This window comes from Engraulis encrasicolus, chromosome 21 (assembly GCF_034702125.1).
Source record: "Engraulis encrasicolus isolate BLACKSEA-1 chromosome 21, IST_EnEncr_1.0, whole genome shotgun sequence".
NCBI lineage: Eukaryota > Metazoa > Chordata > Actinopteri > Clupeiformes > Engraulidae > Engraulis > Engraulis encrasicolus.
In genome coordinates, this window is record NC_085877.1 from 39,873,138 (window position 1) to 39,896,109 (window position 22,972).

The 22,972-nt window shown below is 41.0% G+C and overlaps 2 protein-coding genes across 2 annotated transcripts in view; both read right to left on the minus strand.

Moving 5' to 3' along the window:
* pop7 (POP7 homolog, ribonuclease P/MRP subunit) overlaps positions 1-5,670 on the minus strand; it is an 8,370-nt gene extending 2,700 nt beyond the window's left edge. Inside the window, exons 1-3 of the mRNA XM_063187511.1 lie at positions 5,397-5,670; positions 4,271-4,526; positions 2,731-2,847 (exon numbers count right to left, since the gene is read on the minus strand). Coding sequence (XP_063043581.1) covers positions 2,731-2,847; positions 4,271-4,501 — 348 coding nt within the window. The 5' untranslated portion in view covers positions 4,502-4,526; positions 5,397-5,670. The remainder of the gene's footprint in view (positions 1-2,730; positions 2,848-4,270; positions 4,527-5,396) is intronic.
* A 2,646-nt stretch (positions 5,671-8,316) lies between these two features.
* On the minus strand, positions 8,317-16,926 carry LOC134437935 (zinc finger protein 883-like). Its single transcript, XM_063187512.1, has 6 exons — positions 16,665-16,926; positions 16,347-16,430; positions 14,837-14,912; positions 13,666-13,736; positions 11,871-12,081; positions 8,317-10,157 (listed from the first exon to the last, which is right to left on the minus strand). Exons 1-6 carry the CDS (start codon positions 16,764-16,766, stop codon positions 9,127-9,129), a joined length of 1,575 nt encoding a protein of 524 aa, XP_063043582.1. The 5' UTR covers positions 16,767-16,926; the 3' UTR covers positions 8,317-9,126.
* Positions 16,927-22,972: the final 6,046 nt, after the last annotated feature.

The following is a 22,972-nucleotide window of genomic DNA, read 5'->3' on the forward strand; positions in this document are numbered from 1 at the left end:
GTTGGAGTGCCAAACTAAAAGAGATGAAATATTAAAATGGGAGTTTACCAGTGAGGGCCTTAAAAACAATAATAAAAATAATGCATGTCTCCTTCTGTGAGAAAGTGGAGCCCCACCCAACTTTATCATATAACAGGCAATGATGAGTGCTATATGGATCCCCAGTAATAAAACGAAGAGCTGAATGATAAACAGTGTCAAGTGCCTTCAGATTAGAGAGTGGTGCATGTCTGTAAATAACATCACCATAGTCAAGGGAAGACAGAAAAGTAGCTTCAATTAACTTTTTTTCTGCAGAAAACAGGAAAGTGATATTTATTTCTGTGCAGGAAAGATAGCTTTTGTCTGAGCGTAGTGACAAGACAGTCAGTATGTTTCTTGAATGTGAACTTGTCATCTAGCCAGATTCCCAGGTACTTATAATGTGATACTCTTCTCAATAACAGGACCCATCTAAAGTAGATATATTAAAATCATTTTTCATGCCATGCTTAGATCGAGTAAAGACCATTACATTTAGTCTTTGCTTACGTTAAGTAGAAGCTTAAGACCAATGAGGGCATTTTGTAGAATATTAAAAGACTGCTGCAAATTCTCCAATGCTAGCTGTACAGAATCTGCAACACAATACAAAAATTGTATCATCTGCATATAGATGAATAGAGCAGTTGGAAAGGAGAGAGAGTATGCTATTTATGTACATGGTGAAGAGTACCGGACCTAATACTGAACCTTGTGGGACCCCCTTGGTTATTAGCAGGGGGTCAGATTGAGTATTACCCAATTTTACAGTATGGTGTCTGTTTGATAGGTAGCTCTGGAACCATTTACAGGCACTTGCACTAAAACCAATACCAGGCAGAATTTGTAGAAGCAGAGAATGGTCCACAGTGTCAAATGCTTTGGATAAGTCCACAAAGATGGCAGCACATGTTTTTTCTTGTCAAGAGAAGTGATAATATCATCAATTACTTTAGTAGCAGCAGTGACTGTACTATGTTTAGGCCTAAAGCCTGATTGGAGAGGGCTCAGAATATTATTGGTATTTAGAAATTCTTTGAGCTGATCATTTACCAACTTCTCTAGTATTTTTGAGAGACACGGTAGCTTGGATATTGGTCGATAGTTGTTAGGGTCAGTCTTATCACCCCCCTTGTGCAACGGGGTAATGTGTGCAAATTTCCATAGTGTAGGGACAACTCCAGTGGAAATAGAAAAATTGAAAATGTGCAATAATGGCTCTGCTATTATATATGCCGCAGTGCGAAGAAAAAGGGGATCTAGGTGGTCTTCTCCAGTGGATTTGCGACTATCAATTGCTAATAAAGCAGATAGCACTGTATGCTTAGACACAGGATGAAGCCTAAATTCCAGATCATCGTCTCTGACATTGTCTCTGATACACATATCATGTCCAGCCCTAGGCATAAAGGAATGATTATTGCTATTATCAAAACTTTGACTGGCTAAAGAAAAATGTTTGTTAAGGGCACTGCAAATGTCTGATTTGTCTTAATGGAAGAAGGCATAGGTGTAACAGATTTATTGTTTTTGTAATTTACAGCCTTCCAGAATTTTGCAGGATCAGAGTACGAGCTAGAGACAAGGTTAAAGTAATAGTCAGATTTAGCCTTTCTTACAGATAATGTACATCTGTTCCTGATTTTCCTGAAACTTGCCCAGTCAGAGGCATCCTTGCTCCTCCTTGCTAATGACCAAGCCTTATTTCTTGACTGAAAAAGAGAGGAGAGTTCAGGGGTGAACCATGGGTTTGTTCTACTTTTTACTCTTATCTTTTTAAAAGGTGCATGTTTGTCAACAATGCAAATAAATGAGTTTGAGAAAAAACTGTAGAGCCAAGTCAGCATCAGGAATTTCAGTTGTGAGATGAATGTCACTTTCATAGAGATCATTTAAAAAGGCTTGCTCATTAAAATGTTTCATAGTTCTTTTAACCAAAATGCGAGGCAGTGCTTTGGTTAGAGTGCTGTGCCTAATACAGGCAATGGGACAGTGGTCACTGACCCCTAAATCAAAAACACCAGTTGCGCTAATTTTGTTCATCTTATTTGTAAAAAGTAGATCAATAAGAGATGATTTGCTAAAGTTCTTAGAGTTTGGTCTTGTTGGATCATTAATAAGTTGATCCAAAAATAGACTTGAGAAAACATCTCTAAGATGTTTGGAGGCATCAGTTAGCCAGTCAATATTAAAATCCCCAAGAACCAGAACTTCTGAGTCAGTGAATCTAGATATCAATTCTGCAAGCTGATCTATGGATTTAGAATCAGCTGACGGGGGTCTATAAATCCCAACCATTAGCTGTGGTTGCACCACCCTAACGTGACATTGACCCATTTCACTCCCCTTGTTACGTTATTTAACTGCGGTTGATAGCCAATCCGAAGCTGTGGGTGCAGAACTCCCGGTGTCTGACGTGTGCTACTACTAAAACGTCATCGACCCATTTAACATTAAAGCACTTCCCCCTCTTGCGTTATTTACCTGCAGTGCGATGTTTATAGCGCGGTTGATGGCCAATCCGAAGCACTGATCAGATCTCCCGGTGTCTGACATCATCGACCCATTTTTTGTTTGAAGAAGGCCAGACGGCCGAAACGTCACTTCACCATTAAAATATGGAGCAGAGTGTGAGGCATTCTTTTCTTTTTCTTTAACAGTCATCGACCCATTTAACATTAAAGCACTTCCCCCTCTTGCGTTATTTACCTGCAGTGCGATGTTGATGGCGCGGTTGATGGCCAATCCCAGGCCGTGGATGCAGATCTCCCGGTGTCCGCCTGCCCCTCCCCCGTCCAGGAGCTTCTGGCATCGCGCCAGCTGGGCCTTGAAGTAAAGATGGGCGATACGGCAAAATTATCACATCACGATTCTTTTAAAGGACCAGTTCAGTCAATTTCAATATGCTGTTGTATTGCTCACGCTACTCTTGATTTGTTAGTACCCGGTGATGCCACATTTTTCGGCTCAGCCCTTTCCGAGATGTGAGCAATTCTAATGGGGGCAGCGTTTGTTTACATTTGGAAAAAAAAGGAAAATAGGCCTACTCCAAATAATTTCCCAAAAGGTACTGCTGTTTGCTAGTTGTCTGCTGATGTTTCATGACCTTCTGGATGTTTTTGGGAATAAATAAAAAAGTTTTTTTTTAAATGTAAACAAAGCGCTGCCCCCATTACAATGACCAGGATCTCGGAAACGGCTGAAGAGGAAGGAAAACAAATCTCAGGTACTGACAAGTAAGCATTACAACTGCATGTTGAAATTGATTGAACTGTCCCTTTAACATAACATCTCGATTCCGATTTTTTATCACGATCTTCCATCGAAAAAATAAAAACAACCTTCATATACATGCAATTTGTAGTTTGCAGTTAATACTATGTTAGAGGGACACTGTGCAGGAAATGGTCAAAGAAGGTACTGCAACTATGCTGCTCATTGAAACTGTGTCGCCTATTGCCAAATTTGACCTTTTCATGATAGTTTACTAAGTAATAGACTAATATTTTCTAGTATGGCCCAAGTACAGTCATTTTTGCAGCTAAAAATGGCTATTTCTGGAAATTCAAAATGGCAGACCATGGAGAAGATCCCCCTTTTCATGTATGAAAAGTGCAATTTTTCCAGACATAATGAATACTTAGAATTTCATGGTGGTGGTAAGTATTCATGAAAAAGGTAACATTAGTGAATGGGTAACATGAATTCTGGAAATGAACAACTAAAAATCTCTCAGTGTCCCGTTAACACACTGATGACACTGATCAAGTGCAAAATTGGAATACAATAATGTAACTAATAAAAGTGAAGGCAACAACACAAGTAAGTAATAAACATCAGTCTGATGGAGTGACCATCACTAGGGTTGTGGGTGTGTTCTGACTAACATACCAAGGAGCCTGGCTCTTTGGTGTAGCGGTCAGAGCCCCAGTTTACTACTCCAGAAGGTCTGGGTACATCAGTCTGATACTGATAGTAAACATTCTCACTGCAAGACTATCTATAAGATTTCTCCACTTTGGCAGATTCACGATTTAACCCTTTGAGGAGTACCATCACAAATAAGTGAATAGAATTTTGCCAAAATGTTGAGTTCTCATTATGATGTCATAAAGACTTTGTGAGATTTTTAACACAGACTTCTATGGGAGCTGTAGAGTGTTCTGTAGAACTGGGGAAAAAGTCCTTACTCCTCAGTATCGTCATATCACGATTCACGATTTAATATCGTCATATCGCCCACCCCTACCTTGAAGTCCGTCTTCATGTTAACGTAGACATCGTTGCGGCGTTTGGGCAGCTTGCGCGGCAGCCGCTTGCGGAGCGTGTACTCCACCGGGTCCATCTCCACGGCAACCATGGGAGCGTCTGTGATTCCGGAGGAGGAGGACGAGGTGGTGGTGGTGATGTTGGTGGCGGTGGAGGAAGGGGGGGCCGTGGGCACCACGCCTGTGGGAACACCGCCGCGAAGGTCGGCCATCTTGGATTGCTAGGTGGCGTTCAGGCTGAAGAGCAGGCAAAGAGAGGAAGAGGAAGAGTAATAATGAATTATAATAACAACAACAATATAATTTTTTTTTATAAGACTGAGGATGGTGCAGAGGAGGAGAGAGAGAAATAGGCAGCATGAATACTGCAAATAAACGGCTAAGGAACCATACAAAACTCCTTCCTTTATTCATTCATTCAAGTAATAAGATGATTCATCAGTGCAGAAAGTACAAAGAGGATTTTTAATTAATAATGAGTAGGCCTACGTTTCATTCTAAGCATACTCCTGGGTTTTCCCCTGCACCTTCAAGAGAACAAACACCTCCCACCTTGACTAGGTCCCCTGAAAAGACAGATTTCTATTGTGGCAGGTGGGGTAAAGGGAAGAACAGAATGGGAGGTAACAGACCATGATATTTGAAGGCTAATTTCAAATGTCCAGATCTGCGTCCCTCTGAGCTTTACATTAGTCATAATGTAACAGATGTATTTTGACACAGTGGTCGTTCTGTATGAGGGCCAAAATGAGGGTGGACTCATGATGAAGTCGCACGATGATGCTCTGCCTTGACTACATTGCGAGTTGCAATGACGTGACAATTTAATAACCGTCAGATAGAAACCATAGGGGGTTTGACATCACACTAGTCAGCAAGCATAACTTGCAAAAACCTCTCTGAGATGTGAAAGGTGACAATTCACAAGAATACAGTTTCCTGTATTTGCCTTCGGGCATTCATTCAAGGCCATAGTTTACCTCCTATGGTTACCATCTTAACTATTTATAGTTAGAACCTCGCAGTTGGCTTAAACCCCAACATAACCCACGACTCATTGTTGTAAGGCACGGTATCACACCATCAGAGATGAGACATTCAACCTACCTGCTCAAAATATGGTCGGAAGATTGCCCAGCGCCCTGGTAGCTAGCACGGCTAGCCTCTGCAGCTTTCCCCCAAACGGGTCTCTCCCTCGTTGGATTGTTGTTTTAGCGTGCATAAGCGGCAAGCACACACGCAATGATATCTTTCTGTTCGACTCAACGAAAATAACTATTTAGGGTTTAAAGAACGGATCTTAACTTCACACAAACCTCGTAAAACATTCATTCGTTCACCATATGTAAACACGCGTCGACTACCTTAAACGATGTGCGTGAATCTAGCAGCGACCACAGATGACTCCAATCCACTGTTCTTGTTTTCAAAATAAAAGTTCGAAATGATTGACTGATCACAACATTTCAAAAGGCAAAATATTCTTATCACAAGTATGAGCTACTTTAATAGCACACAAATGTTCAAATATGCTCAAGTTCATAAGCTGAACATAATAACAATAACGATAGGGACAAATTAATTGTGAAGTTAATATAGGGCATACAGTAGGCCAGGGGATATTCAATTAAATGTCACTGAGGGCCAGTTTTTCAAATTCCTCCCAGTAAAGGGGCCGAACAACATGGAATATATATGTATAACCACATGCAACACAATGTCCAAGGTGAGGGTGCGAAACAAGCGGATAACTTTCCAGACAGATATTTGCTTCTCTATTTCTTAAAGGCCAACTTCCGATAAAACTCAGTTTTACTCACTCCTTTCGAAGATCGGACGGTCACCCCAAGTTAAACTCACTTGCAAGGCTCTCATAGCGGTGCGTCAACTCTCCTGGCTGTGTTTCCCGGTGTTTCCCAATTTACATCAATAATGCAGAGAAACGAGCGAATCACGAAAGCCTTTCTGTGTTTCGTCACGTCGAAAGAAGGCGTTGCCCACAAAGGTTTATATCGACCCATTTATCTAAAAACATGTCGAGTAATTTTTTTCTGCTTGTTTTCAAAACAAGCAACGTCTGGTGGTCCGAAACATAGCTTAGCTTAGCTATCAGCTGGTTGCTACTCTCAGGTACACACACAGCACAAAGCCTCATACATAAAGCCTGCTCACTCCGGTTGCTCCGTGCCTACAGCTCGCCTAGGGGTCGCTGTCGAAAGAGCACAGCCCTGAATGGAGCCTGCACGCCTCCGTTGGCGCCCCTATAGTGCAGTACCATCCGGGGAAGTGGCGACTCTGTTTCCCATTACATTCTCTCCCAAGGCTGGAGGACTGAGCCAATCAGAGACGCGTTTCTTTGAGAGCAGGAGGAGTGAGCCAATCAGAGACGCATTTCCACGAGAAACACGGAACACTCTCTCGTTTCTCCACAAGCCACCTTGCCAGCTTGCAAAAACGTCTTGAAACAAAGCAACCAGAACGTTTTTTAAAACAGGACCAACGCGTAACACATTCAATAACAATTGGGAACACGGCAATGTTAATTAAATTACGTTGAGAGGCGATCTTTAAGAGCCTTGTGGTCTATTATGAGACTATTTCAGATCAGATTTCCCTCTCATTTGCATAGGAGACATATCCCTAACCTGAAGTGTCAGTAATTGCAAATCATGCACAGACACTGAAAGCGCACATACTGTATTTGTTTTCAATTTGTTCTAACCTCGTGGGGGGCCAGAACCTTGCCATCCAAGGGCCGCATCTGGCCCTAGGGCAGCAATTTGAATAGCCCAGTTAATTGTATTGCAAATGCATTTTCTAACATTTCTTTACAAATTGTGTCATATGAAACTGCATAACAACAGCCCTCGAGTAGGCCTATAGGTTCCACACCCATGCCCACACTTCCTAATTAAGATTATTAATATATTGCAAAACAGATTAATGGAAGGTGGCTGTAGTGTGGGCTGTATGACAGTTAAAGGAGAAATCCGGTGTGAAATGACATTGTTTAAACAAATTGTGGGCTACCAAAGTTCTCTATGCCTCGTTTTACATGTCAACAACCTCGTGACTCTAGAACGAAGTTTTGAGCAACTTTGAGCGTCGTACATGGGTGGAAAGTAGAGATTAATAAAGATGGCTACGTATGCCCTGCTGAACCACAGCAAAAGCCCAATGTTAGCATTGGCTAACTAGCGCTGGATTTCAATGCGAGGCACGAATGGAGTTGAGGTATGTGCCCAGAGTTAGCCCTCATCATCATTATCATCATCATCATCATCACCATTTAAGCCATTTTACACCAGATTTCTCCTTTAAACAGGCAGACCATTAATGTCCATGGTAGCCAGCGGTCTCATCGGACTGGTCCTCATTCTACACAGACATAAATATCAAACAAATTTAAAAAACAAAACAAAAAACAAAGAAAACCACATGGGACACCTGGTGGAGCTGCAATGCTTTCCATTTCTCATTTCACATCAGCCGAAAGATAAGGTTGAATTTTTCACTAAGAGGCATGGAAAGTGTGTGTGTGTGTGTGTGTGTGTGTGTGTAAGTGGGTTGGTCGTGGCGTGCGTGTGTGTCTGTGCTTGTCTGAGTGGGCCTGTGGTGGCGTTTGTGTGTATGTGTACATGTGTGTGTGTGTGTGTATGCGTACGTGTGTGTGTGTGTGTGTGTGTGTGTGTGTGTGCGTGTGTGCGTACATGTGTGTGTGCGTTTGTGTGCGTGAGTGTGATAGAAGTTAAGCAAGAGCCGGCAAACGATTACGTGAAATGAGATCCGTTGCCAGACAATATTATTTAGTTCAGCTTTTAAAAAATGCATGGATAAAACCCATAGAATGTATAATATCATGTTAGTAATATACAGTCTATGATAAAACCGGATAGAGTAATTAGAGAAAAATATACAGCCAGGGGAACAAAAACACTGATACATTCATGAGGCAGATCTCTCCTGTTTCAGGCCCCATACACCATCACAATTGATTTGAAATTAAACAAATAAGTCAAACTAACAGTTAACTTCGATGTTCATCATTCCAAATCATAATTTATTTGAAACTACAACAGTTTCTATATGTGAACAAAAAGGTGGAAAAGGTCTCATGTTCAGGCACTCAAATGTTTTAAAAAGCCAAAAAGTGTTTAACGCATTGAAACAAACTAACAAACAAAAATAACAAAAGAAAACAACACAAACCACCAAGGGATTATCAGCCCTACAGCGTGCCCCAAGATGTCCTACCTGACACAAACCTTGTCCACACGGCTGTGGTTTGAGATCTAATGCCTTTAAGAAATGTTCCTAATAAGAACAGTTAGCAGTGGGCAGTCATGGGTAAGTGATCGGAGCGTCAGACTTGTCATCCAAAGGCTGCCGGTTCAACTCCCCGACCCACCAGGTTGGTAGGGGGAGTAATTAAGCACCTCTATGACTGAGGTACTTGGAGCATGGTACCATCCCGCCACACTGCCCCCTTTCGGGTGCCATTGAAGGCTGCCCCTTGCACGGATGAGGCATAAATGCATTTTTTGTGTTCAGTGTGCATTTGTGTGCTGTGGAATGCTGTGTTACAATGACAATGGGAGTTGGAGTTTCCCAGGTGGGCTTTTACTGGTAGGGCATGTCTCTAGTGTCATCTGAGATTTTGTGCCAGTGAAAACCCTTTACCAAACTGATTGCACTGATAACGCTTTTCTCCCATGTGAATACTCTAGTGATCCTTGAGATTTCCTGCCTGTGATGATTTTTTTCTCTCACTGATCACAGTGGTACAGTTGATCTTGATTCGCCAAGTGAATACAAGTACAGACGTTGGTAATCTTGATTATCTAACTGCTGTTCTGTTCGCTCTACAGTACAGACGTAGGTGCTGTTTGATAGTTCCTTTCTGGGTGAAGTGTTTATGACAGCGTGGGCACTGGTGGGGTTTTTCTCCTGTATGACTCTGCTTGTGGCGTCTGAGATTTGATGCCAGTGAGAATCCTTTACCACATTGATTACAGCGATGCGGCTGGTCTCCCGAGTGAACTAGCTGATGCCGTTTGAGACTCTGAGCATCAGAAAACCTTTTATCACATTGTGAACACTGGTAAGGTTTCTCCCCAGTGTGACGAAACTTGTGAACTTTCAGAGCTCCTGCCTGCGCAAAATGCTTCCCACATTGGTCACAGCGGTAGATTTTATGTCCCAAGTGAAGACGCTGGTGGTGTCTGAGATTTCCCGCCTGCGAAAAGCGCTTGCCACACTGTTGGCACTCGAATAGCTTGTCTCTGGTGTGCACCGCCATGTGGCGCTGGACATCGGACGCCTGTGAGAAGGCTTTCCCGCATTTAGGACAGCAATATGGCCTCTCTCCCGTGTGAGTGCGCTGGTGTAGCCTCAGAGTGTTCGTATGTGCGAAGCGTCTGTCACACGTCTGGCACTGGTACCGCAGCTCTCCGGTGTGAATGCGTTTGTGGCGCTTGAGATTTGCAACAAATGAGAAGCACTGGCCACACTCGTCGCATGAGTACGGCTGCGCTACGGTGTGAACAACTTGATGCTCTCGGAGATGAACTGCCGCCGTAAAACGTTTTCCACACTGCGAGCAGGGAAACGGTCTCTCTCCCGTGTGAATGTGCTGATGTCGTTCGAGACTCGCTGCCGCTGTGAAGCGTTGCCCACATAAACGGCACTGGTAGGGCTTGGCTCCTGTGTGAGTGCGTTGGTGTGATTTCAGACTCGATGTAGTTGAGCATCTTTTTCCACATTGTCGGCAGGAGTACGGCCTCTCTCCTGTGTGAATACGCTGGTGTAGTTTGAGATGTTCTGCCCGTGAAAAACTGCTGCGGCACTGATCACACTCGTAGGGCCTATCTGCAAACGAGAGAAACGCAAAAATCATTAACCTTCCATCAGAATGTTTGCTTCTTAAAATGTGCCTAGTCTTTTGAAGGAGCACTGTCTAGGATGGTGGCCAGAGTAGGTATTGCAAATACACTGCTCATTGAAACAGTGCTGTCTATTGGCAAATTTGATATTTTCGTGGATATTTACGAACTAATAAACTAAAATGCATTAGTATGAACAAAGTATGATAACTTTTGCAGGTAAAAAGGTATATTTCTGGACAGTATTCGTGAAAAAGGTAACATTTGTTAATAGGCAGCATCAATTCTGGAAAAATAACTACTAAAAATATTACACAGTGCACCTTTAAACGCTAGTGTACAGCCGTCTCCAAAAGAGTTGTCGCCTATCCATCTGTGTGGAATAACAGCTAATAACCTGACTTTCAATTAATCACTTGGCTTCAGAAGTCACTCATATGAAAGCTATAACCCTCCCGAATGAAAATGTATGTACAAAAATAAATTTCATGCACCAAAGAAAGATTGACCCTTCAATGAACACAGACGGGGCAGATTTTCACAAGACAAAAGTTTTGTCACCTATCGAACATAATGTGAAAATGAGCAGATAAGTCACTTCAAATACGCAGATCGGGTGTCATACTGTGTATTGGAGGATTATGTGCCTCATTTTCATTCATGAACATAATTGCTGATTTAGTATCACTAATCGTATAACCTGAAAATGACCCAAATACCTTAATCAGTTCTAGCAGAGTGGGTAATGTATATTTAAAATTAGAACAAAATAAAATAATATCATCTGCGTAAAATGGAATACGATGTTCTACTTCTCCAACCTTAATACCCTCTAAGGTTGGATCTTAACGGATAGTCATAGCCAGTGGTTCAATAGCCAGTGTAAATAGCAATGGTGATAAAGGACAGCCCTGTCTTGTGCCCCGTGGCAGATGTAAAGGCTGGGAAGTCAGCCCGGTGGTTAAAACCATGGCCTGTGGATCAGCATATATCAATTTAATCCAACTAAGAGATTTCCCTTTAATACCATATTTTTGCATAACTTCAAAGTATGTACCGGGACACCTTTTTACTTTTTTATGTCATGGCTGGATTACGTTGTGACTTGAGAAGGCCTTCATGATAAAGACTGTTGAAGAAACATAACCACTACTTTTTACATCCAAAGCTAATCAATGTTTTTCCATGTAGATAATGGGCCTTGTGTGATGAAAGTGTTAATGATAACCCTCGTTAACCCTCCCTATCTGAGCTGTACAGTAGTGCAGCGATCAGGAAAGCTGACCAGATCATAGAGGACTCTCTCAGCCCCTCCATCACTCCTTCCAACTGCTGCCATGGGTCGACGGTTCAATGTTCCACTGGCGCACAAGAACAGATTCAAGAAATCATTCACCCCCTCAGCTGGGGCAATAATGAACCAGAGATGAGCTGTCCAGTCTCAGCATGCATGTACTGTCTTGTCTTGTTTTTGTCCTGTTTTGTCAAGTCTTGTCTAATGTCTGGAGAATCACTGAAGCCACGCCAAAGACAATTTTCTGTTTCATGTGTAGCAGACAATAACGTTTATCTAATCTAATCTAATCTATGATGTGGGGTTTACAAGAATGATGCCAGAGAGTAATTGCATGTCTTTAGTCAGATTTTGGGAATTGTGTATGCATGCCATGCTTCTGGGCAAGTGTGTGTGATCTCTCACCAGCTTTGGACTTTCCTTTGCCTCTGTTTGGTTTTGGTTTTCGTCCTCGTCTCTTGTGGGTCTTTATCTCTCCTTTCAGACCTGGTGTTTTGCGGCAGTCAATGAGTCGCACTGATACTCTCTTCAGATGGAATAGAGACACCAGACCTGGAGGAGGATGTTTCATCTCAGCGCTCAGGACTGGAGACATGTCCGATTTCACATCTTGATCCTAAAACCCATGAAAAGATGACAATACTCATTATACATTAGGGCTGTAACGATTCACTGTAGGGGTGGGCAATATGACTATATTACATCGTGAATCGCGATATTGAGTAAAAGATCGTCTCGAATCTGCCAAAGTGGAGAAATCGTATAGATCGTCTTGCAGTGAGGATGTTTATTATCAGTATCAGAGTGACGTTTTCTCACTTGTGTTGTTGTCTTCACCTTATTCTTTACATTATTGTATTCCAATTGTACACTTTATGAGAGTATCATCAGTGTGTTAACATTTTATTGACTGCAAATTACAAATTGCAAGTATAGGAAAGTTGTTTTTTGTTGTTTTTATGTTTTGGATGGAAGATCGTGATAAAAAAATCGAAATCAAGATTTCATGTTAAAAAATCGTGATACAACATTTTTGCCATATCGCCCACCCCTAATTCACTGAACTCATGATTCGATTCATGCCACGATTTTTCACCTGCGGTTCGATACACCCCACGATTTCATGTTTGCCAACATTATAGAAAATATATATATATTCATATATGAATTAAAAAAAGGGATAGTTCATTGGTAGAATGGATTACAAGAGGCTTCTAATAACTTAACTTGCACTGTCACTTCATAGAGTGGTTGTTTTCTGGACTGATGGGTAAGAAAACTTGGAAAGGGTGTATCATGACACTGCCTTCTTGTATCGTGATACAGTACTATCGGCACACTGCATCACGATTCCTCGGTTCAATATAAAAAAATGTTACAGCCCTACTATACAAGCATTTACAAACTTAAACATTTAGCACTTCATCTATCCACTTGACAGTAATAATCAATTTACGCCAAACAACACAAGCATTTTTCAAATAGTGCTGCATGCATAATGTTCAAGGCACTAAGTCAGATGGATAAGTGTCATTGTAGTTCTTATTCAACAGAAAACCTATAATAAATGTAAATATAAATAAATAGATCTTTGGGTAACACTTTATTTTAGTGTTACATCTATTAGCACTTATACATACAATGTGCCTCTATAAGTAACTTGTAGGCATGTACTAAGCAAAATCAAACATTTGTTAGGCATGTATTCACAAATGTCTTGTTCATGCACAATAGGGGATTTATTACCAATTTAACCTTAGTAAGGACCTAGTAGGCCTTAGCGTTTGCTTAGTACATGCCTTACAAGTTACTTATGCAGGCATTAACATTGTATGTATTAGTGCTTATAGATGTGTCCCTAAAATTAAGTGATACCGATCTTTTCAATCTATTGCTTGACAATGGGCGTCTAAAATGTAATTTAGAAAGCTAACCTGCCATTTCTCAGAAAGTTACATGGAACTCTGCATGCCAACTCATGAGTGTACCTGTATTAGTGTCTATTGTATTCAAGTGATCCAACTGGTGTGTCCACACACAGACACCCACAAGACTCTGTAAGCCTTGGACCCCACCTGGGCACATGCATACCGTCTTCCCAGCTGAATATAAAAGGCCATCATGTCTCGGAAAATATGTGTTTGCATGCGTGTCCGCGTGTGTTGGAAAAGGCAGACCCTGAATGAAGCCACTATCGTACCTGCAGCAGTTCAGCTTTGATTTCTTCACGTGAGGAGGAGGAGGTCTGCTCTGTGGAGGTGACAGCTCCACCTACAGGTGAGGAGGAGAATGGTATTGTTACCTCCACCAAGTAGGTTGTTATGTTGTTGGTTTGTTTGGTTTGTTCGTCTGTCTGTTTGTTAGCAGGATAACTCATGAGCGGATTTTGATGAAATATTGTGGAGTCGTTGGAAATTACAAAAGTCACAACTTAGTGATTACATTTTGATGGGGATACGGATCACGATCCGGATCCAGGAATTTAGGTCAAAAGTTCAATCTAACAGCTACCTTGGCGGAGGTCTGCACTCTCTGAGTGCATTTCTAGTTATTACAAAGGCTTTCAATATGGCAACCAAGATACTAAATCATTCCACATGTCTCCAAGGCAACAAAGTGTGATGAAGTCGGATGTGACTCCCCATTGAATACCTTTCATTCTGAAATGACAGCTCACAGACACGGCATCTTAGAACTGTACGTTGCAGTTAAAATGTCATTGTCTTTATCTTGAGAATGGTGGAATGCGGAAAAGACTGCATACTCTGTCGCCGGTATTCATTTTTCCGCTACAACGTCTATCGATTCAAGTCTGATCTCCGAAATGACTGTGATTTTTTTCATTGAACTCCTTGAACATTCTGAACCGCATTGGAGAAACACAAACACAATTTCAAACTTCTGTGCTTACCCTGTTACAGAGGTTTTTGACAATAAAGTACACTTCAGCAGACTTCACTTGACTAAAGGGCATGGCAGCTCACAGATATGTTGGATTAGAACTTAACTCTTAAAAATAAATGAATAAAGAAACAGTCATCAGATGTCTTTTTGGATTTTTAATCGCCTCACAAACGTTTCAAGCTTGCACCCACCTTCAGTGTGAAAAGGCGAAATTGCAGAAGAAGGGTGCAAACTCGAAACGTTTAAAAAACTGAAAGATGAGTGCTTCTTTGTTCATTTATTTTTCAGATTTGAGTTCATTCATTTACAAATATAAAAATCCTGTACCAGTAGAAAGAATTTCTTGGCCCAGCTGTTGCTCAATGAGCTGCTCCAGGAACTGTAACTAATACGCTGTAGGCTATCCAATTGCGTGGGTGTTTCTTCAAGGCACATTATACCATTATCTGATATCAGCTGATTATTACCATAATCATCAACATCATCTTCCTCTTCTTTTTTAATTCCCATCACTAGGTCCTGCAAGACACTCTCCTCAGTTTTCTGTAAATGAAACAGTTACATGTTGTAATGACACACATGCTGTATACTGTACACTGTGCAGAATTACGAGGCAAACAAGTAATTTGAACATAGGGCCAATTTAAGACATATTCTCTAACTCCAACCTGTATGAACATGAACAGCCGTTGGATTAAAACATTCCAGAGGATGAACATCTGTGTGATGAGAGAGTGTAGCTGCATTCGACTCACACTTTGTCTGTCCACAACTATCTTTGCTGTCAGTGTCATCGCAGACCTCTCATCAACAACATCCAAGTGAAGTTGAGCACCTCACATGACAATGAACTTACAGCTGTTTTTCAGGGGTGGGGAACCTATGTCTTGAGGGCCGGTTGCGGCCGTTGAGGCCGCTTTATCATTTTAATGTCATGCAGCTTCACCTGAAATATGACATTATATTTTGTAAAGGAATCTTATCAAAAACATTTGCAATACAATGAAGTTATATTCAGTGGACCTAGAGAAGGTGGCTGCCTTCAATATAGGCCTAAGGTGCAGGGGGAAATCCTGGTTTGAGTTCATAGTACGGCCCTCGGAGAACTTTTACGGCCCTCGGATGAATTTGAAGTGGCCCCTCGAATGAAAAAGGTTCCCCACCCCTGATCTAGGTAGACCACACCGGTAAATAAGCTCATCACCTTATGGGGATTTGTATGGCGTGCGAGGTGTAGGGGAGCAGGTGGTGAGGTGGCGTAGAAGAGGGGTGCACTGCAAACTTCTTTAGGGGTGTGGGACAACGTGTCTATGGATCCAGTTGAACTGAGAGGGTGGAGTATACGGAGGGGAAAACGGCTAATCTCGAAAGAATGGCAGTGAATGGCAGCTGTTAGCAGAGAGATAGTGATTTATCATTGTGAATAGAGATGCACGATATATATATCGGTCCACTAAAATATCGGCCGATATGGGCTTTTTTAATACCGGCCGAGTAGTGACTTTTACTTTATATTTTCGTTCAGGCCTGGTAAGCGAAGAAAGCCTGTGACAGATATTCTTGGAGTATTATCGAATATTCTTTTTAATTCATAATAGACCGTCTCTGGTATTATCCTATCCAGTCTCTCTGTCTGTATGATGCTGTGACTTGACGTCTCTTATCACATGACCGAGTCACATGATTGGTTAGATGGAAAATGTGAATAAAATTGATATGTTGAAAATACTGGTTTGCCTAATAATTGTTTGTATAACTATGTGTGTATAGTTGTAGTAAGTACAGTAGGCTGTGAATGTGTTTGAAGTGGTCATACAGTAGGTCTATGTGTTTCTATGGTTGAGAGAGAGAGAGAGAGAGAGAGAGAGAGAGAGAGAGAGAGTGAGAGTGTGTGTGTGTGTGTGTGTGTGTGTGTGTGTGTGTGTGTGTGTGTGTGTGTGTGTGTGTGTGTGTGTGTGTGTGTGTGTGTATTCATACCACCACATTGAGATTGCCCTGCAGCCCATCTTCATCTTCTTTAATTTCTGTGACTAGAACCTGAAGGACATCATCCTCGTGTTTCTGTAAAGTTGAGTGTGCGGTTTCATTGCATGTAGAACTAAACGCTGTGTTCTTTCAGACTGTTGCATTGCACTAGGCATTTGGCAGACCAAGCGTCTTATCGTGGATAGTAAGGCGACAATCGCTTCGGGAAAAGTACATTGTAACATTTGAACTAAACAACATTTATTTTTGGCATGCTAGCGTACCAGTATCTACTTCTGCCTCTAAAACCTTCAAGTAGCTTCGACTTACCACTGATTTCGTGTCGGTATGTTGAAAAGAGACATGATGCGACCCGAGACAACTCACATCCAACAAAACGTTGGTCATCATGTCGACTTCAGTCTTCATCATTTAATTTAGCCGTATTCAAACTCCCATTCAATTAACACATGCTACAGTGAAATTTAAGTAGAGAAACTAGGTTGCTGAAACCACAGTGGAGACGTTCCTTTGATTCCAAACCATTCCTTCCAAAACCTCAGTAGCTTTAATCCAAAACAACCAAAATCCGACCAATGTCCTCCTTCACTACTGTGAATGAACGCAACATGCGTTTCGAGTAGCTCTACTGCCACCCACAGCCTTGGAGTTGAAACAACAATAGACGTACTGAGCTGACGATCAGAACCAGAGCCATCTAATAACAGAGTTGCGCAAACCGGGGACCAGGAAGTCGGTTGGTGATGTGATTCGCGTAGATTAAAATGTTTCTTAACAGTAAACTTCTGTTCATTGGAAACTAACACAGAACCATCACATACCAAACAAAGATTAAGTACAAACAAATTACATTACCTTTACCACATTTTCTGTGTTCTACGGCCACCTCCTGGAACTAAGTAACTTCTAATAGAACTAAAGTCAATGGGGATTTCCATGTTAACGCTCCGTGAGGCTCCATGAGAGCCGCCATTGCTGTGGAAAGATTGGTCCATAGAGGTCTATGGGAGTGGCGTAACTCTGATATTAGATGGCTCTGATCAGAACCAATGATAATATTAAGAGTCTTTGGAAGCAAAATAACTCAAAGTTGGTAAAAGTTGGTGGTTTTCCCTCATTGCCTGATTATCGGTTGTTTGCATGAAGTCTGGGCCGCCTTATGATGAATTGTTCACATTGGACAAACAGATGCACATTTTAAAAGTAAAATAAAATGGTATATTATCTAAAAACATGATTTCTGCCCAACCACAAACATTTACAAATATTAAAACACTTGTTTTACATCATTATTTGACACACAGTTTTCATGCAAACAACTGATTAATGATGAACAACTAAATGTGTCATAAATGCTCATCATCAACGAAGTCTCTCTCTCTCTCTCTCTCTCTCTCTCTCTCTCTCTCTCTCTCTCTCTCTCTTTCTCCCCCTCTCTCCCTCACATGCGCACGCGTGCACACACACACACACACACACACACACACACACACACACACACACACACACACACACACACACACACACACACACACACACACACACACACACACACACACACACACAGTTCCAGGTTCTAGGTTCCACCTAGAGATGTAAAGGGCAATACTGCCATCTACTGGATGAACTAACATAAAGTTTAATTTGAATTTTGGTCAGACTGATTTGCTCTAATATGACTGACTCACAACTGTTTAGAAATTGTAAAAAGTGGTCAAGTTCATGTTAATGCTAAGATGTGATTTGATGGAGCTCAGGGGTACCATCAGGATGGGAAGACTCACATTGTCCAGACAGGGGTATCAAACACACAGGTGGCTGGAAGCTCAAGCAGTCTTCAGACCACTGACAGGTTTGACTGGGCAGAGGACACCCCTCCTCATGGGTGCCGCTAGGGGGGGGGAAAGATGTTACAAATTCTAAGGGCCCAAGCACTGACAAGGGCCCTTAAGAGCCCCCAAAAGCATTAACAGAGACCCTGAAGGGGCCCAAAATTCGAATCTTTCATAGGGCCCAAAATTTCTGGTGGCGCCCCTGCCCCTCCTTATGCTAGCTGTGGCCCTGGGGCTCAGAACGGAGGCAGGGCTTGGCCATCAAGACACATCATAAGAAAAACAGATGCTTGCCATTTGATTACGGATCTATCACGTCAACACCAAAAGTGAAACCCGCTTTTCATCAAGCTTTATATCAATTTATATCGACCTGCTCCATCATGGGAAAGTGAATATGATTCCTAGACTGACTAGGCTATATATCACTTGTGACATAGTCTTAAGTTGTTTTGATTGATGGATGACAGAACTACATATGAAAGCAATGACGAAAGATTTATTTGTTACGACAAGTTAAGTTAATGTACATATAAAAGTTTGTACTGAGAGGCAAATCCACATGCTTTACACAAATATATTTTTAAAAAAGTACTCATTAAGCTGTACATAAAGCAAATAATCAAAATATATATCATGCCAACATCAGAAGTGAAACTAGCTTTTCATCGAGTTTTAGATACATTTATATGGACCTCCTTCATGGGAAAGTGAATATGATTTCTACTGACTAGGCTATATATCACTTGTGACATAGCCTGTAGCCAGGATAGGCTACTTGTTTTGATGGATGACAGAACTGCATATGAATGTACATATAAAAGTGTATTAAGAGGTTAATCCACATGCTTTACACAAAAAATACAAAGAGGGTTCATAAAGCTGTACAGAATGCAAAAAAATCACCATTACCCATCCTAAATTTGCACGTCTGTTTTGAAGGCATGTCAACAGTTGTCAATGTCCTGTCCTCAAGTATGTTTGATAAGATGCCTTGATCAGACGTTTTTTTTTCTCAATGTTTCAGTACAACACATACATCACATACCTATACACTGCAATTTACAAAACACAGCACACACAGCATCACCCTTAGCTCTTAACACAAGTGGTAACATACATTTCAAAGTTGCTAACTACTGTACAGCGTCTTCCAGAGGTGACATCCAAACGTTTGTCAATTGTGTTTGCACAAAATAAAAGACAGAAGATTGGTCTGAAGTGTGCTGCTTGGTCCGGTAACACTTTATTTTAGGGATACATCTATTAGCACTAATACATACAATGTTAAAGGGGTATGCCACTATTTTGGGGCTTACTACAGTTAAAATCGGTGGCTGGGGTTTATAAAGGTGGTGAAGTGTCTTATTTTTCATGTTAAGCGTTAAAAGTTAAAAGTTAAAAGAGGGAATATGTCGCTAAGCTAGTGAAAGTCAATGGATCCGTGTATATGCCTGCATAAGTAACTTGTAAGGTACTAAGCAAACGCTAAGGCCTACTAGGTCCTTACTAAGGTGAAATTGGTAATGAATCCCTTATTGTGCATGAACAATACAATTGTGAATACATGCCTAACAAATGTTTGATTTTGCTTTGTACATGCCTTACAAGTTACTTATACAGGCACATTGTATGTATTAGCGCTAATAGATGTATCCCTAAAATAAAGTGTTACCCTTGGTCCTTCAAAATTATTACGGTAACTGTACACAGCTGGCATCTCCCAAATGGCGGCCTGAGGGCCCAATCTGGCCCAGGCATGGCCAGTGGTGTGGTCTACTTTTTTGAAGTGGGTATACTGTATATTCGAGCATTTTTTGAAGTGGGTAAACTGAATATCGAGCATTTTTTGAAGTGGGTATACTGTATATTCGAGCATTTTTTGAAGTGGGTATACTGTATATTCTAGCATTTTTTAAAGTGGGTATACTGTATATTCGAGCATTTTTTAAAGTGGGTATAGGCCTACTGTATTTATGCAATTCTAAATAATGGACCAATCAATTGTAAGTGGGTATACTGAAGCCCCTAAAATTTAGAAGTGGGTATACTCCGTATACCCGCGTTCTGCGTAGACTATACACCACAGGCATGGCAAACATTAGGCCTTCCATGAGGTTGGAAAAAAATGAAAAAAGTCAATACCGTATGCATGCTATCTGTGGCCATACAGTCGGGCAATTTGTTTTGCCCTGAGCCTAATTTAGCCTAAAAAACCATGAGCTAAATATAATGTAATAATAATAATAATAATAATAACAATAAAGGACAAACAACTTAAAGGAAAAATATAGTCCATTTGAAGTCAATATTCATGGGGTTCTCCAAGTCTGTCTCTTTGTCATGCCTCGCAGATGGTCTTGATAAATGATGCATATACTCATGAACGGCGTGACGTTTTCCATGTGCGTTACGCCCTTTTGTGGTTGAAAACATTGGGGGGAAAGCCAATGCAAGTCAATTGGTGGTGTTGGGGGAAGAATAAAGGAAAGAAAAGGACCTGTAGACTAGCGTTGCTCACGCGCAACATGCTAAGGCCAAACAGCCGTGGTGGTTTAAGCATGGACTGTGTTCATTTAGGCTAGCCGATGTAGCATGTACTGTAAATTGATGAGACATTTGGTTTGATTTCCCCCATAAAGGGGCGTAACGCACATTTACGAGCAAAGTACCCGGAAGGCCGTCCATGAGTATTCACTCTGCCAGCTCATAGGGGTTAGACAGTGCAGAAGGATCTACAAGCAAAAGACAAGAGACTTAGTAGTACAGCGATGACACATAAGGTATAAATGTAATATAAACTACTTTATATCTGGATATTAATTCTGCATTTAAGAGACTTTTGAGAGACCTTTAAGACCATTGATTACTATTGTGGCTACATTTCAGTCCCGGCTAATTTAACATGACCACGGAATTCAATCAGTGATTTTGTTTATTCACTTAATGTCAAATGATTATCTGATTGCAACATAGCATTAAGCACAATTGAGTAAGAGAGGATTTCTCCACATCAGATAGTAATACACTAATAGGCCAAACCATTAAAATAACTTCAAAGCGATACCATTACATTAATTTACAGTAGAGGTGATAATACTGTCCCCTTGTGTGTTTGATACATACCCATGTTGCTTAGTGACAGTTTGTCATACACGGTATCCATCACTTTTAGAAGAGAAAAAAGTTATCAGTTAACAAGAAGTACAATACTGTACCATGTTTGCAAAGATATATGTTGAATTCAGGTAAATTGGGCTACTTTTTCTGCATATAAGCGAGTGGCCCAGAGTGGCCCCAATTTACCTGAATTCACCATACAAAAACACACACCCAAGTAAGTACATGAGCACACACAGCATCAATCTTCTTTTAGACAAAAGGCAAACCACGCCATCTAATGGTAAAACTGGGACTGATACAGACAGTGGTATTAGAAATGATCTTTTGTCTGCCTATAATATGCATATATATTTCACAGAACAAAAAAGTCTGCATTTTGTTAAAAGGTGGGGATGCAGTACCTGTGGCCTATTCAGAACATCGGCGTCGTTAGACCATTTTTACCCGGGCACGTGCCCTGGTATGGATCTGCGGTGCCAGGGTAACGGGCACTGATTTTTTAAAATTAAATTATTTATTTATACCTTTATTTCTTATTATTTAAGTCTGACTCATCTGGCAATCTACAGAATACATGCTTGCATTTTTTTTCTTAAAATAGGCCAAGACACTTAGTTAGAATTTAGAATTGGACGCAGCCTGCCCTACCCTAATCAGAATCCAGTTGCCACCACGGCCACTATAGCTCTCGGAGCATATTGCTGAAATGTTTAATAGCCTATTTTGTGTGTAGGTGTGCGTTGATGACAATGTAAGTACATCATTTCTGTTTGTATTTATGTTGTATTTCATCCTCTGGTGTTTGTTAGATGCTGTTTAGTCTGGTAACCCTGCAACTTGGTTTTACCGCAAGCTCCATTCATTTCAATGAGGAAATGTCTGTTTCTTAAATGGCTTCCTAAATGCTAATTTCTTGGTTTAAAGTTACATGAGTAGTCCGGTTTGGAAGTGCTTCGATAGTAGTTTCGACCTGTGGTGTTGTTTCCACCGTTTTGTGACTGTTTGAGTCAGTAATTTAGCTTCCAAATATTGCATTGTCGCGCTATGGAGAAGCTGTTCACGTGAACACTGGTCTTGCTTTTATGGCGGCAAGAACCGCTTCTTCAATTTGTGGTCTTAAAGCGCCACCCTGTGGACACTAAGTGTACTGCACTTGATTTTCCCTGGATTAACCCCTTCAGTGCCTAGTTCTCACTTGTATAATTACTGTATTACTTGCCACTTGCAGTAATTCGTTTTTTTCCCCTGCCACATTGATGTTACTGAGGTGCAATTAGGCCTATATTATTATGTATATATTGTAATGTAACTTGATGTGCATATTTGACTACCTAATTATTATTAAACTGTATATTCTGCATATTTTAGTATTGTGTAGAATTTGCCTGTATAGTTTCTAATGACTCTTTCTAGGCCTATATGTTTATCTTGCAGAAACCACACATTTATCACACACCTTCTGTAATGTATCCATATCTTTACTACCATACACTGAATATGTATGCAACTGTTCAATGAAGAACACTTTTGATGTCTGGAATCAATAAATCTCTTAATATCACCTAAAGTCGCAGCGGTTCTCTGACCGGAACACATAGTCAGTGAGGGGGCAACTAGCCATCAACGTACACGTCCGTCACACATAGCTTACATATAGAAGAA